A 14,034-nucleotide genomic window follows, 5' to 3' on the forward strand; every position below is an offset into this window, starting at 1 on the left:
AAGGAAATTCTCTGCCACACAGGCTTCTGTGTCTGAGTTTCCTGACCAGCAGGTGTTTAGCTGATGTCTGGACATCTTCTACCCGGGCATGCTGTTTTCTTTTAGATCTTAGATTCTTGTTGACCTCAGTAACTTCATTCATTCATAAAATAATCACTGATCATTGATTGGCAATGATTTCCTTGGACCATACATATCCCTGCCGACTTCAAAACAGCAGAAATTTGCTGTTTCCTGGAACTTTGGGTCCTTCTATACCCACCTACCCTCAGCTGACTCTCCTATACAGCGATATTCTCAAAGACCCTTTGTGACAACAGCATGGAGGAAGGCATGGCAACCCACTCCAGTATTTTTGCCTGGAGAACCCCATGGACGGACGAGCCTGGCAGGCAATAGTCCATAGGTTTGCACAGAGTTGGGCATGAATGAAGGGAATCTGCATGCTTGCATGACAACAACGACACAAGTCCAAGTTCTCCAGTCAGTTTTGCCACATACAGTACTTCAAGATATAATTCTTGCTTTCATATCATCCAACCCCATTTATAATCAATAACCCTCAAATCTCCTACCTACCATATCCGTCCTGCAGCTTCTTTGAGAACAAGATAAGTTTTGATGTCAGGAAGAGAAAGGAACACGTTCAGTTTCTGCACTTGGCTTTCATCTGGGATATTACTGTAAAATAAGATGTTTGCAAAAATCAGGCAGCTATCACAGGCTCTGATCTACACTTTCCAAGTGGACTTTGGGCTCTGACACCTGAGAGGGTATTGTCCAGTTAAAGATTATCTAAAACATTTGGAGAAGAACATAGATTTAAGTTCCGCATCAATGCCTTCCCTCATCCCTCCTGGAATGGGTTCATAACGGTAGACAATGAAAAAGAAGTAAAAATTGGACTAAATTCATTATGTATCACATCAGATTGCACATTTCTCCACTGAAGGAGACACCAGAAAGTTAAAATTGAGAGCAATCTCATCAAATTGTTCTTGGCATCATTTAAAACCTAATTGATCTCCCCTCCTAGTCTATAACCAAACCTGACATGGCTTGCATGCCCATAATTTTAATAGTAAAATCTGGGTGATGTGCTAACCTGATCAGAATGATCCAAAATTCCAGAATCTGAAAAACCAGCTAACAGAGAATTTTTAAAAAGTATTTGAAATCACCACCCACAGCCCAGGGACCACTGTATTCCCAGCTCTGGTATGTACTGTCCTTAGCCACCACTTCAGTGACAAGGCCAAGGTCAGATTCTTGGCCAAGTTGGAGATTTTTAGGAACTGCTTGAAAATGTGAATTCTGAGTACAAAAGGAAGTTTGCCTTGCTCTATGGGCCCATAAAGTTTTAGAAATGAAGACTTTACTTGATTAATATGGACAATTGCACAACAGTTAGTGAGGCCGACTGCGTTGCGTCATTCGTGGTCTGTGCTTCGGAATTGTCAGGTGGAAGATAAAAGTGAGTTCCCGAGGCTTGTTCTTGCTGATGAAGCTCCCCATTCTGGATCTCTGTCAGGGGCTGAAATTCCTCTTTGCCATCAACAGACTCAAGGGACAGCTCTTTGAGAAGACTAGAGCATAAGAAGTTAACACAAAAGTTTTCTCAGCATGTCTGTCTACAACTTTCCACGGTGTGCGAATCAGATTTAAGTAGCTAACAGCCGTGTAAAAATTAACAGTGTTTGAAGTATATCCAACCAGCAGAATCCCAACCACACTCAGAATTAAATCCAATATAATTCCCTTCTAAAAATGGATATGGAATCAAAATAGCTCTTTACATTGGGACAGTTTGGAGACAGAAGTCAGAGTGTGAGAGATGTGAACGCAAAATAGGAAAGAACTGCCCCACAAGACAGAAAATGTCCCAAGGATGTCACTAAGCATGTTTTCTATAGGTAGGGAAGCCATTCTCACTTTTTCTTGTTTTGAGATGAATAATATGCTGAATTTGGTCTATAGTAACGCATCTGTATTATTATATCAGCCCTTGAAATGAACTGACAGCAATTGTCATTGAATAGTACATTAGCTAAGAGCAAATTTTAGAGTATGGCAGTTTTACTTACCAGGATTTCATTGACAAGTAATGACACTCAGCTGTCTTGGAGACCTTGTCTGGACTATGAGGTCCAATGGGGTCCGTGAGTTCACCAGAATCATTGGGAGCAATATTATCCAACTATAGAAAAGAGGCAGAGATGTAAGGATGCAAGTCTACCAATAAGCCTGGTACCTTGTGCTGCCTCCTGATGGCTTTGGTCCCTGAAACTGTAAGTACGTCTACCATCGAATGAACAGTGGTGCTTGTTCTGGGAGAACAAACCAGTAAAGTTTCTGCAGACTCAGAGTTCGTTTTCTTCTCTTGGGTTCCCCACGCTCCTGATACAGGTGCATACTGGACTCAATTGCTATTTATTTTTTCGTTTCATCACTAGGCAGTTAATGACATGAACTCTTTTTCTCCCAACCAGTGCTATTATAGAATAATATCACCTGGGCCAAAGGCTCTGACACACGCAGGGCTGGCCTCTCTCTGTAGAGAGCAGGCTACTGTGCTCACAGGCAGGCAAATTGCTTCAAGGGGCTGTGAAGGTCCTAGGAAATACTGCCCTCTGGGGGCTCCCCACCAAGGTGGTCAGAACTGAGTCATTTGGGACAATGGTTTCTCAAAATTCCCTGAGGGCTTTCGATGGCCTACCTAAAAAATCATCAACCATTATTACAACACTTCATTCCAGACAAGCCAGTCTTCCCACTGTGCCCCTTATCCATTTCATGCCATTTTCTTTGCCTGGAATGTCCCCTTTCCCCTCTGTCTGTGTGCATGCTAAGTTGCTTCCATCTCTTTGAGACCCTGTGGACCTCAGCCTGCCAGGCTCCTCTGTCCATGGGATTCTATGGGCAAGAAAACTGGCTTCCAGGGGATCCTCCCAACCCAGGAATCAAACCCGAGTCTCTTATATCTCCTGTATTAGCAGGCAGATTCTTTACCACTAGCTCCACCTGGGAAGCCCTCCCTTCTGTATAATGATGCTGTATTCAGGCCTGGCCTGAGGTCTTTCTGATCACATTAGCCACTGCCAACCTTTCCCTTCTCTGAACTTCTTTAGCACAGTTGTTACACTTAATTTTTGTAACCGTCTTCCAGTTTTGTTTTTTTTTTTAAGATTGTTTTTTTGAGATGGACTATTTTTAAAGTCTTTAGTGAATTTGTTACAATATTGTTTCTGTTTTATGTTTTGGTTTTTTGGGCGCAAGGCACATGCGATCCTAGCTCCCAATCAGGGCTAGAACCCACACTCCCTTCACTGGAAGGCGAAGTCTTAACCACTGGACTGCCAGGGAAGTCACCAGCTTAGTTTTATTTGCCTTACTAGACCTTGCATCTCATAAAGTACCTAGAAAATGCCAGACATTATAGCTTAATGTTCATATCACCTGACCGGTTGGTTCGACTGTCATGAAAAGACTGGTTGTCGTCACTGTGTCCCAAAGAGCTCAGCTGTGAAAAAACCTGGGGTAAAGCAGGGTCCTGGGGTCACATGCTGTGCGCTGTGTTCTGGTTGGCTGTTGATAATGCACCAGTGCATGCTAAAGGCACAGAGAATTCTACACGAAAGAAGCTTGTGTAAATTACTTTGATTTACTGTTTCTAGAACGTACTTGACCTCAGAATGCTTCCTTCATATGAACACATGTCATCATCTTGCAGAAACACCACTCCCCCTGGTTTGAGAACTGCTGCCCCCTCCCCCCAATTCTGTCTTCCTACCTTCCATTTCCATTCTCTTCTCTCCACTGTCCACCTTGAATATAGCTCTTAGGTTAATAGTGAGTGCTCAATCGTGTCTGACTCTTTACGACCCCAGGGACTGTAGCCTTCCAGCCTCCTCTATCCATGGAATTTTCCAGGCAAGAATACTGGAGTGGGTTGCCATTTCCTACTCCAGGGGATCATCCGAACCCAGGGGTTGAACCTGTGTCTCCTGCATTGGCAGGTGGATTCTTTACCACTGAGCCACCTGTGAAGCCCAGGGTTAGCAGTCCTAGAAGATAATTTGGTTTTGCTCTTTCCTGATTGAGAAGCTGCTACTGCCCCCTGTGTTGCCTGTAGCATGAAGTCAACTTGGCATTCATAATCTGTCATGGTCTGACTGAGTCTTTTTACTGCTTTTTGTGTGTTTTCCCCCAATAGGTCACTTGTTAGTGTTAGGTTAGGGCTAAGCTAAACTATTCATCACACCCATATCAAATGCTATTTTGTATCTTGAAGCTTTCCCTGACTCCAGTGGAGACAGAAAACCTATTTTTTTTTTCCTAGTGCCTCCAGGGCTCTTTTTTAAAAAAAAAAATAATATTGACATATATTTATGTCAGCTTTATTGACATATAGCTGATTTGCAATGTTATGTTAATTTCTACTGCATAGCAAAGTGATTCAGTTATATATTATATAAATACATTCTTTTTCATATTCTTTACCTTTATGGCTTATCACGGGTTATTGAATACTGTCTCCTGTGCTATACTACAGGGCCTTGCTGTTTGCTTCCAGAGCTCTTTGACCACACCTCTGCTGGAGCATCGACCTGTAAGACTGGTAAGACTGTGAGCTCGGCGGGGGAAGGGGGGCAGGCATGATGTCAGGTCCTTCCTGGCAGCCACCACGCCTAGCACAGGCCAGGATTAACACACAGAAGGCTCTCAGTAGGGGCTTCCGAATGATCAATATACTGATTGGCACATACCACACAGTTTCTCACCCAAGAATATTGAGTCTGTTCATATTTATTGTTTCTATCAAGAAATACCTCAAGGGGTTGAGGTCAACCCCTCAAGTCTAAATTTCGCCTGGCATATAAGGCCAAATGTCATCTCCATGGAACCTTCCCCGGCCTCTGTCTGAAAGTCAGCCCCCCTGCCTCCCACGCCTCAGGCCCTCTGAGCATTTTATAAGCATCTCTCTTCAGCATGGAGACTTTTCTGTCGTGTGTCCTGGTTAGCTTCTATCAAAGTGTCAACACTGTGAGCGCGTCACCTGTGTCTGATTCGGAACCTAGTCTGAGTGCCTGGTAGGGGCTCAGTAAATATTTGTAGAAGGAATAAATGACTGACGGGTGGGAGAGGTTACCTCTAAAAGAATGCTCCGAGGACTAATATAATGGCTGTCTTCTTCTGAATCTTGAGAGATTTCTGATGAGAAGTCATGCGATAGGCAAGCTTCTCTGAGTCCTGGAGACTGTTCTTTCACTAAACGCTGAATCAAGAGATCAAGACAGAATGAATGCTTTTTCTTTTTCTTTGCAACAGACAGAGTTAAGCCACATATTTTCTGGAAAAGGCATAATAGAGTAACTGGGTTGGGAACACCTGAGGATCTTCCAGGGTTATATCCAGAAGCCCATATGACTTAAACCTGCTTCTTGAGTCCGGGTCACCACTGATAGAAAATTATAAGTGCATCTTTCAGGCTTTTCTCTACCATTGGGTCCTGGAACTCAGAACAAGTGATTCTCTCTGGTGCGTGGTGTTCTAAGTCACTAAGCTCTGCCGCAGAATCCTCACTCCCATCTTTTCCTGCTTTTCAGTGCCATCTGAGAAGGTAAGCAGCCTAGAGGCAAGACACTGCGTCTTTTCACTTTCTGCCCAATATTCCTCTTCTGTGTTCGGCTTCTATACCTCTATTGTTTCCAATGCAATTTTTTAGCTTTGATCTTGTGATAGTATGAATTATAAGCCTTCAAGGTGATCTAGGTTCCACCAATTATTGCTTCCCTCCCTCATAGATACAGAACATTCTGCAAAGTAGCTGCTTTGCCTGGCAGAAAAATTGTTGTAATTCAGTTCTTTCAAGAACAATGCCTTAGAGCAAGAGCGGGGGAGGTGGGTTTGAAAAAAAACCCTGAATGTTCTCTAGGAAGTCCTTGAAAGAAAGTGACTTTTTTTTTAAAAGATGTATTTAAGTTGTGTCCATTTTTCTAGCTCCAAGCTCATGGAGCCAGGCCATGCTGAATTGAGGATGAGGAAGGGTTCCCATTCTATTTTGGAAACAACAACCACAACAGCTCCCAACAATGTAGGTGGTACCCTTAACGGGAACTGATTGGAACACACCGCAAGAACAGACAAAATGACCAATAACATTATCTTTAGAGAGAAGGGTATGGACATTGAAAAGCAGGAGGGCAAGAGGCATTTATAGAAAAGAGTTATCCTTCTCAGTCTTTATTCCTATCACCCTTATGACAAATCCCAAGTGAATTATTTGGCTTGGTGCATTTGATATGCTACAAAAAGCTTTTAAAATAGTTGGAGAGCTTCCAACTAGATAAAACAGGAGGCTAGGTCCTGTTGAGATGTGCCTGGTACCCAGGGGAAAAAAAGGGGGAAAAAAAGAGAATGCCAATGGTTACATCTCTAAGGCACAAAATAGCATCCATGGCAGAAGAAAAAAACACTCAGCCTGTTTGTTAATAATATCCAAAACTAGGCAGCCTGCAAATCTAAGAAAGCTGAGGCATAATTACAAATCACTTTCAAGGGGCAGATGTAGTATAATTTTTTCCTCAAGTGGATTTCATTAGAAATGAAGTTGAAGTCACACACACACACATACACACACACACACACACACACACACACACACACAGAAGTAAGACTGATTTGGGTGAATACACGAAATTAATAAGAATCTGATTTTGCCTCAAGAGTACAAATGGTCAAGTGGTGTTTGGGGAATTTTTTTTTAGAAGTAATCTTTGCCCTGTGGGTGAAAGGAAAGAGGAGGTTGCCAGCCAGGCTTTTGTTTAGCTGAAGGATCTCCATCCAATGTGGATACATACCTGGATGTGTATCAAGGAGCATCCAAAATGAAAGAATACATTTAGAGGTAGGCAGGGCATGCAGTGAGGCTTATCATGGTAGGTGGAACAGACTAAATATAGGATAGATCCTAGGACCAAAAATCATTCATGATGGGTTAGGCTTTGAGGAAGATGTCAAATACAACTGACTTCTGAATCAGCTAGCTCCAGGCATGGTGTCCTAACAAAGAGAGGTAAGTCTGATTACCATGTCTGGAAGACTGTTTCTTGCTATGGTGGCGCTGACAGCCTCTGGCATGCGGAAAGGTCCAAGGAGAGGGTCTGAAGAGGGCCTTTTATCACCTGATGAGAGTTGCTCCTGCTTATGAAAAAGGAATATTGGAATCAGGGAACAATTGATCCCTGGTCTAGAATGAAGCAACAGCCTGGTCTTGGGGTCTTTGCTCCCAGTCTTTGACTGCTAACATTTATACTGCTGGTCAGCCTGCTCCCATTAAGATTAAAGCTGATCTTGTCCCTCTCCTGTTTCCAGACCCTTGAGGACTTCCAGCCTGGCCTTCAGAGATGCTCTGAGTTTCCCTGTCTTTTCAACCCTATATCCCTCTGTACCCTTCTCTCTAATCATCTGAGTTCTTACAGACACACCCTTGCTTTCCCTTTCTCCTTGGCCTCTGCTTTTGTTGTAAGCATAGGACAACCTAGAAACCATGTCAAAATGGTACCTAGAGGCCAGTTTCATTAATAAAGGTCTGTCTTAAGAAAAGCGAAGTGAGAAGTGAAAGTCGCTCAGTCGTGTCCAACTCTTTGAGACCCCATGGACTGTATAGTCCAGGCCAGAATACTGGAGTGAGTAGCCTTTCCCTTCTTCAGGGGATCTTCCCCACCCAGGGATTGAACCCAGGTCTCCCACATTGCAGGTGTATTCTTTACCAGCTGAGCCACAAGGGAAGCCTATCATAAGACAGGACTTAGGTGAATTTAGCAAAGGTTGTTATGAAGCAAGTAAGCAACTTAAAATTACTAGCATTTACATCAGAGAAACATTCTATTGAAAATACAAGACAGGTGAAATGCATTTCTATAGAAACCACCCTGAACTTAGTCATTCCAAAGGTAGCTGTTATGTACTTTGAATAACAATGATGAAAAATACTGTAGTTTCAGCTACTATTAAAAAAATGCCACAGCTAAAATTTACCCCTCCTACTCCAGTAATGAAAATCTGAAGTGTCTATATTTTAGCTTTCTTGTAAAACACAAAAGAATTTTTTTCTATTGCTAATCATAAAAATTACAAGGATGTACATTCTCTCACTTATTTATTCCTTGTGAATGCCAGTTGCCAAGCGGGGGGAAAAAAGCTTGCATTGTTCCCTTGGGAAAGAGGGCTGTGTTCAGGGGCTCTGCGATTTTATTAGTGATATGGAGTCACCTCTGTATTCTGGTGCGCTGCTTTTATATCCTGGCAGAGTGATGACAAGAAGGAGACCCAGTCTTTAATCTTCTCCCTGTTGAAAGAAATAAACTTTCAGCTGGCATGTGGCACCAGTGGTGCCTGCACTCCCTCTGAACCAAAGAATGAGTCTTTCATGAATACCGGAACAGGCAGTGGGGGTAGGTACCAGGCAGATAAGGACTTTTCCCCCTCCCCGAGTAGTTTAAATGCCCATCCCCAGCTCCTCACCACTTCCACACTCACACACTAGAATTAACCCTCATGCCGCCTCTGTGAGGAAAGCTCAGAGAAATGGGAAGAAAAGTGGGAGGTAACAGTATAATCACAGGTTTTGGAGCTTTTGGCTTTGACATGTATTTCTTTTGTGTTCTTAAGCGGCCCCTTAATCTGTCAGTGCCATTTTCTGGAGCTCTCCAGGTGTGCCTCCCGTGAGGGAGCGGGTGTGTTTATGAAGGGCGTGTTTGAACGAATGTGTATCAATCACACCTCCTTTTCTGTTGACTCTCAGGACGGTTGAAAAGAAAGCTTTTCGCCTTGGGGTTGATCTACAGCAGCTCAAGTTTCTTCATACTCTGGCTTGAGCGTTGGCTGCCTCCTCCGTACTTCTTTCTCCCCCAACATTAGCCTCTCTGTCAAGCAGATAATCATCTACAAAGGATCCATTAGGCATCTTTGCCAGCACCAGAAGCCCCTCTTAAAAACTGAAGACTCCTTCAGGGATGAGCACAGCCCCTCCCTAATATATGTAGCTTGCACAGACATTTGTATATTGGGTTCGTGCACATAAAGTGCCTCTGAGGTGATGGTGATTATCATGGGCTGAATTGTGCCCCCTAAATTCATGTGCTGAAATCCCAATCCTCAGTACCTCAGAATGTGACCTTATTTGGAAATCAGGTCGGGTTGCTGTAGATGTAATTAGTGAAGATGAGGTCAGACTGGAGTAGGGCGTCCTAATCCAAGATGACTAGTGTTCTTATAAAAAGGAGAAATTTGGACCCAGAGATGTGCACATAGGGAGAACACCATGTAAAAGCTGGAGGTTTGCTGCAGCAAGGCCAAGAAACTACCAGAAGTTAGGAAAGAGGCCTGGAACAGATCTTCTCTAGAACCTCTAGAACTGTCGTGGCCCGTGACACCTCAATTTCAGGCTCCTAGCCTCTAGAACAGTGAGATAACAAATTTCTGTTGTTTTAAGCCACCTGGTTTATGGCACATTGTTATGGCAGCCCTAGGAAATGAATACTGTGATGTGTCAAGGGGCATAATAAAGACTAAAGTCATAATAAAGAATGCCAAGGGGCTTGACTGGTAAAGAGTCTGCCTCCCAATACAGGAGACAGGTTTGATTCCTGGTCTGGGAATATCCCACAGGCCACGAAGCAACTAAGCCCATGTGCCAGAACTATGAGTCTGTGCTCTAGAGCCCAGGAACTGCAACTCCTGAAGCCCACGCACCCTAGAGCCCATGCTATACATGAGAAGCCACTGCAATGAGAAGCCTGCAGACCGAAACTAGAGAAAACTCCGTGCAGCAACGAAGACCCAGCACAGCCTAAACAAGCTGCAATAAAAAGAAAGACCGCCAAGATGGGGTTTAAGGTTGTGGTCATAGGTTTCTTTCTTTTTTTTTTTTTTTAATTTTTATTTTGTATTTTATTTTGTATTCCCAGGTGGCACTCGAGGTAAAGAACATCCCTGCCAATGCAGGAGATGAAAGAGACATGGATTAGATCCCTCCTGGGTTGGGAAGATCCCCTGAAGGAGGACATGGCAACCCACTCCAGTATTCTTACCTGGAGAATCCCATGGACAGAGGAGCCTGGCAGGCTACAGTCTGTACCATCGCACAGTGTCAGACACCACTGAGGCCACTTAGTGTGCATGCATGCATAGCTGATTATAAGGCTATGGCCGCTGGTTTCTATTCAAGGCATATTTATTGTTTTAAAAAATATATATATATTTTTATTCTACATACAGGAGACACTCCACGTTATCTTACTACTTACCTGTTACTGCCAATGAGGAAGTATTCCCTGTTAGTGGTCTTGATGGACATCACTTCATCAGGGTGACATTTAAACATCTTCTGTACAGACTGCATTTTTTCATGGTTCCTGATGCCAACTTCTACACTGGAATTTCTATTAGATATAAAGTATTAAAACAGATGCAAATACAAAATTAGGAAGAAAACTGACCAATATTTTTCAATTGTTAAGATCCCAACTGAATAAAACTTTAGATCTGTTTGACCAATGCTTTGAAAAGTATCCAATAGTTTTAGAAAATAAGTTTAGATCTGGTTTATCACTGATTAAAAATACTTTGTTCAGCCTAAAACTTAACTGAAAAATTCATATTTCAGTTAGAGTCTTGGTTCCACAAATTAATGTTTGCTAATTCTTTTTCTAATTTGCATGCATCATGTTAGTATTTGTTGTTATCAACATTTTCTTGATTGGATACACACCGGTCAATTTCAATAGAACCTCGATGATGATGGTCTTTGTAATACGAAAGACTAAAGTCCTTTTCCCCACTCTTTGACAGAATGAAAAACCGCTTTTTCCAAGAGGTCTGAAAAATGAAAACACTTTGCATCTCAGTTAAATCTCAGAGGAAGAGAAAGGATTTTAAAAATGCTCATGAGGCTGGTGGGAGGCCTGTTAAATCTTTGTGAATACTTACCGCAGAGAAGAAAAGCTGAGGAGGTGGTGATTTAATAAAGTAATCTTGTTTGCAGACTTCTTTTTCATAATAGAATGTAAATTGTTTGCCTAGTAAAAGAAAGTGAACAGGACTCAGTCTGTTCTCTAAAAATTTCTGAGAAGAACTGATTCAATTGAAAAACACTGTTTACCTCTGGAAAGGTCTTCAAATTATTCAGTTATGGAAAAGAACATCTACCATAGGCCAAGAGAACAAAAACCTCAGGACCACGTGTGTGATTCTTATTCATCCACTGTTAGGACCTTCATTCAGATGACATTTAGAAGCTCTTTAATTCAGCTCACACCTGTCTGGCTCCCCGTCTCTGGAAGAGGCTATTGGCTCTCTGCTGCTGCTGCTGCTAAATCGCTTCAGTCGTGTCCGACTCTGTGCGACCCCATAGAAGGCAGACCACGAGGCTCCCCCGTCCCTGGGATTCTCCAGGCAAGAACACTGGAGTGGGTTGCCATTTCCTTCTCCAATGCGAGAAAGTGAAAAGTGAAAGTGAAGTCTCTCAGTCATGTCCGACTCTGTGCGACCCCATGGACTGCAGCCTACCAGGCTCCTCCGTCCATGGAATTTACCAGGCAAGAGTACTAGAGTGGGTTGCCATTGCCTTCTCCGATTGGCTCTCTAGATGTGAACAAAGATTTGTCTCCATTTCTGTTGAAGCACCAGCCACAGCCAGATAATTCTGCCTTGCCCTTTGACTTACCAAACAAAAGCAAAATGACCTGTTATTGAAAATAAGGTGGCAAAGTCGTTAAATAAGAGGTTTCCAAATTGTTAACTACTTCTCGGTAAGGATTGAAATGTAGAGGCAGTTTCGATTTTTCCTATGTTTTTTGAGAATGTCTGCAAGAAATATGAACTACTTTCATTATTTAGAAAAAAATTAATGTTGCTAAAATAGAATTTATTTTGAAAAGAAGACTTTGACTTTGCTTTTACATCCAGGCTAAAATTCTATTTTGTCCATGGGTTTGGTAAAAAATAGCCTTTACTAAAGAATCTGTTTGTGCTTGCCCTCAGTCATGTTCAATTCTTTGCGACCCCATGGACTATAACCCACCAGGCTCCTCTGTCCACGGGATTTTCCATGCATGAATACTGGAGTGGGTTGCCATTTCCTACTTTAGGGGGTCTTTCCAACCCAGGGATCAAATCCATGCCAAATCTGACCAAATTTACACTTTGGACAAAGATGTAGTGATAGGATTTACTCTCCTGTTTAAAATAAGCAAAATATATAAAATAGTGGTTTTCAAGACACTGGTCATAGGCAATAAAAGTCAGTGGACCTTTAAGAGACAGGAAACAAACTAGGTGAGCCCCACAATTTCCTTGATGGAGTTTCCAGCCCACAGCACAGAAAAGGGGAACTGAGGTGGGACCAGGTGGACCCCTGAACTGGGGGAAGAAAGATGAGGGTTCAGGGAGATCAAGGCAGCTAGAGCTCACAAGACAGAGGAAAGAGCTGCATGAGAGAGAATCCCAGAGATATTAATAAGGTCCCCCTCAAGTATTCATAGGACTTGCCTGGTGGCTCAGATGGTAAAGTGTCTGCCTACAACATAGGAGACCTGGGTTTGATCCCTGGGTCGGGAATATTCCCTGGAGAAGGAAATGGCAACCCACTCCAGTACTCTTGCCTAGAAAATCCCATGGACAGAGGAGCCTGGTGCAGGCTACTGTCCGTGGGGTTGCAAAGAGTTGGACAGACTAAGCGACTTCACTTTCAAGTATTCAAGAATATTTATCAGTATACGTGTGTGGGAAAATTACCCAAGGCCAGATAAAGAACCATTAGAAAAAATTAGAGGAAATAGTGCCTAGTGTTCTGGTGGGTCAGAGAAAGTGCTTGTTCCCTCCAGCTAAACTAGCAAAACTGATCATTTATGGAGTTTTGGGAAGAGTACTCAAGAAAGTGGTTCCTCAGTAGTGAGGACTGCTCCAGATCTAGCAAATCAGCAAAGCAAGTCTTAAAAGGATTGAATTGTTTGCAAGAAACTTAACTGCATCCCAGAAAAAATGCTCAAGGTTTATTTTTTGTTTGTTTAGTTGCTCAGTTGTGTCTAATATTTTGTGACCCTATGGACTGCAGCACGCCAAGCTTCTCTGTCCTTTACCACCTCCTGGAGCTTGCACAAACTCATGTCCATTGAGTCAGTGATGCCATTCAATCATCTCATCCTCTGTTGTCCCCTTCTCCTCCTGCCTTCAATCTTTTCAGCAGCAGAGTCTTTTATAATGAGTCCGCTCTTCACATCAGGTGGCCAAAGTACTGGCGCTTCAGCTTCAGCATCAGTCCTTGCAATGAATATTTAGGACTGATTACCTTTAGGATTGATTGGTTTGATCTCCTTGCAGTCCAAGGGACTCTCAAGAGTCTTCTCCAACACCACAGTTCAAAAGCATCAGGTCTTCAGCGCTCAGCTTTTTTTATGCTCCAACGCTCACATCTATAAATGTCTACCAGAAAAACCACAGCTTTGAGTATATGGACCTTTGTTGGCAAAGTCATGACTCTGCTTTTTAATACATTGTCTAGGTTTGCCATAGCTTTTCTTCCAAGGAGCAAGCGTCTTTTAATTTCATGGCTGCAGTCTCCATCTGCAATGATTTCAAAGTCCAAGAAAATAAAATCTCTCACTGTTTCCATTGTTTCCCCATCTACTTGCCATGAAGTAATGGGACCAGAGGCCATGATCTTGGTTTTTGAATGTTGAGTTTTAAGCCAACTTTTTCACTCTCCTCTTTCACTGTCATCAAGAGGCTTTTGAGTTCCTCTTCACTTTCTGCCATAAGGGTGGTGTCATCTGCATATCTGAGGTTATTGATATTTCTCCCGGCAATCTTGATTCCAGCTTGTGTTTCTTCCAGCCCAGCATTTCTCATGATGTACTCTGCATAGAAGTTAAATAAGCAAGGTGACAATATATAGCCTTGACGTCCTCCTTTTCCTATTTGGAACCAGTCTGTTGTTCCATGTCCAGTTCTAACTGTTGCTTCCTTACCTGC

The 14,034-nt window shown here is 42.7% G+C and overlaps 1 protein-coding gene across 1 annotated transcript in view; it reads right to left on the bottom strand.

Moving 5' to 3' along the window:
- The window catches only part of PLEKHS1 (pleckstrin homology domain containing, family S member 1), a 26,585-nt gene that overhangs the window by 6,606 nt on the left and 5,945 nt on the right, over positions 1-14,034 (bottom strand). The window contains exons 3-11 of the mRNA XM_010859307.1: positions 10,993-11,081; positions 10,775-10,881; positions 10,311-10,445; positions 8,275-8,350; positions 7,090-7,200; positions 5,150-5,275; positions 2,085-2,197; positions 1,380-1,586; positions 580-681 (exon numbers count right to left, since the gene is read on the bottom strand). Coding sequence (XP_010857609.1) covers positions 580-681; positions 1,380-1,586; positions 2,085-2,197; positions 5,150-5,275; positions 7,090-7,200; positions 8,275-8,350; positions 10,311-10,445; positions 10,775-10,881; positions 10,993-11,081 — 1,066 coding nt within the window. The remainder of the gene's footprint in view (positions 1-579; positions 682-1,379; positions 1,587-2,084; positions 2,198-5,149; positions 5,276-7,089; positions 7,201-8,274; positions 8,351-10,310; positions 10,446-10,774; positions 10,882-10,992; positions 11,082-14,034) is intronic.

Source organism: Bison bison, unplaced genomic scaffold (genome assembly GCF_000754665.1).
Source record: "Bison bison bison isolate TAMUID 2011002044 unplaced genomic scaffold, Bison_UMD1.0 scf7180017864456, whole genome shotgun sequence".
NCBI classification, from domain to species: Eukaryota; Metazoa; Chordata; class Mammalia; order Artiodactyla; family Bovidae; genus Bison; species Bison bison.